This window comes from Montipora capricornis, chromosome 9 (genome assembly GCF_036669925.1).
Source record: "Montipora capricornis isolate CH-2021 chromosome 9, ASM3666992v2, whole genome shotgun sequence".
Taxonomy (NCBI): Eukaryota; Metazoa; Cnidaria; class Anthozoa; order Scleractinia; family Acroporidae; genus Montipora; species Montipora capricornis.
In genome coordinates this window covers 7,118,383-7,120,882 of record NC_090891.1, presented here as the reverse complement: position 1 = coordinate 7,120,882, position 2,500 = coordinate 7,118,383, and the positions used below count along the sequence as shown (strand labels likewise).

The 2,500-nt window shown below is 45.2% G+C and overlaps 1 protein-coding gene across 1 annotated transcript in view; it reads left to right on the top strand.

Moving 5' to 3' along the window:
• LOC138017207 (uncharacterized) overlaps positions 1-1,631 on the top strand; it is a 4,195-nt gene extending 2,564 nt beyond the window's left edge. The window contains exon 2 of the mRNA XM_068864374.1: positions 806-1,631. Coding sequence (XP_068720475.1) covers positions 806-1,631 — 826 coding nt within the window. The remainder of the gene's footprint in view (positions 1-805) is intronic.
• Positions 1,632-2,500: the final 869 nt, after the last annotated feature.

The following is a 2,500-nucleotide window of genomic DNA, read 5'->3' as shown; positions in this document are numbered from 1 at the left end:
GTATGTGAGGAAATAGAGTAATTATGGGTAAACAACCAAATAATAGTAATTAAGATAATGAAAATAAGTTGAAAATAATTGGAATAAAAATAAACACAAAATGAACACAAGTGACCTAGTCACATTCTTAATGAGGCTTTTTAAGAGAGTTGTTTTTAGATCTGAACTCTCCATTGTTATAATAATTCTATTGGTTCTGATCAATTCGCATATCGCAAAGGCTATAATATTACCATGGCCTTGGTTAAATGCCAGCACGAATGACTTAAATTAAACGGCTTGATACTTATTCTTATTTTTTTCATTTCATTCCGTCCCGCATGATATGGTTAATTTTGTCGAAAGCTAAGAAATTTAGAAATCAACCCCTATATTCATGATTGAATAGTTAATTTTCTAAAGGGTAAACAACAGAGGGTAGTTGTAGATGGAATAAGTACTAGTTATCTTTCTATCAATAGGGGTATTCTCCAAGGGGCGGTTTTTGGCCCCATTCTTTTTTCGATAATGATCAATCATATAAAGGCAGTAAATCCATCTAGTAATCTTCTGGTTAAATATGCAGACGTCATTAATCCTTAATATAAGTATACTACAAATGGCGCTAAATTAAATCCAGCAGATAACGAAATTGAGGTAAATCTATAATGCAATGGGAATTATCTGGGGAAAACGTGGGAAATGTTAATGAAAGGAAAAACAGAAAAAGATCAAACTGACCCTTTGCAATATATTAAGCGCAAATCTAATTTAAAACTCTTAACGGTTTTTTTTTTGTGGATAACCCAACCTGCCGCGGATACAGAGGAACAGTGGGCACAGAGAAACAGAGGGCGCAGAGCAACAGGGGGCACAGAGAAACAGAGGGCACAGGGAAACAGTGGGCACAGAAGAACAGAGGGCACAGAGGAACAGCGGGCACAGAGGAACAGTGGGCACAGAGGAACAGCGGGCACAGAGAAACAGTCCGCACGGAGCAACAGTGGGCACAGACGAACAGTGGGCAAAGAGGAGCAGTGGGCATAGAGGAACAGTGGGCACAGGGGAACAGAGGGCACAGAGGCACAGCGGACACAGAAGAACAGTGGGCACAGAGGAACAGTGGGCACAGAGGAGCATTGGGCATAGACGAACAGTGGGCAAAGAGGAGCAGTGGGCATAGAGGAACAGTGGGCACAGAGGGACAGCGGGCACAGAAGAACAGTGGGCACAGAGGAAGAGTGGGCACAGAGGAGCATTGGGCACAGACGAACAGTGGGCAAAGAGGAGCAGTGGGCATAGAGGAACAGTGGGCACAGGGGAACAGAGGGCACAGAGGGACAGCGGGCACAGAAGAACAGTGGGTACAGAGGAACAGCGGGCAAAGAGGAACAGTGCGCAGGGAGGAACAGTGGCCACAGAGGAACAGTGGGCACAGAGGAGCAGTGGACACAGTGGAACAGTGTGCACAGAGGAGCATTGGGCACAGAGGAGCAGTGGGCATGGGGAGCAGTGGGCACGGAGGAGCAGTGGACACAGAGGACCATTGGACACAGAATAAAAGTAAGCACAGAGGAACAGTGGGGACAGAGGGACAGAGGGCACAGAGGAACAGTGGGCATAGAGGAACAGTGGACACAGAGGAACAGTGAGCACGGAGGAACAGTGGGCACAGAGGAACAGTGGGCAAAAAGGAACAGTAGGCATAGAGGAACAGTGGGCAAAGAGGAACAGTGGGCACGGTGGAACAGTGGGCAAAGAGGGACAGAGAGCACAGAGGAACTGTGGGCACAGAGGTACAGTGGGCAAAGAGGAACAGTGGACACGGAGGAGCAGTTCGTCCTGTTCCGTGACTCCCTCTTACCCCGCCCTGAAAATGGGCCTGGAACCCTGGCAGGAAAAGAGAGAGTCCTGTATTACTTGCAGGCGCATGCTCGGAATGACGCCATTTTCCCCCCAAAACTGGGGGAAAAACCATATTTGGAAAGAGATTCCTTATTTGGGCATAGTTTATTCCGAGTGCGTTTACACTGGATACATAGGAATAATGTGAAAGAAATTATAACGCCAAGTTTCGGGAGGCAATTGATTTCACCTTTAAGACATGCCACTTAACCTTTGTGCCTAAGGCGGAAAAAGTGCAAGCTATTCATGCAGTCGTTACCGATAATGATGGTTTTGTTAAACCTGCAACAGAATTTGGCAAGTCTGTTTGCTACATGGTTGTTCCTTTAATATGTTTGTGATTTTCTTTGATCCGAGTCCGATGTTAATTGTAAGTCAGTCCTTCTTATCGTGAGTCCCAATCGTGGAAGATCAGATGGATGACATACGAAAGTATGGAATTTCGTGCCTGAAACTCATCTGAACAGCTGCATGATGTTGGCGCAGAAAAATATCAAATTTTGATTTAATTGCTCTCCCGAGACTCCTTGAAACTTACAAATATACTGTAGGTCGTGGATGTGAATTGCTCAACGAAGACTAATAAATCTCTTGCTGGAACTCTTGTTTCAGTATT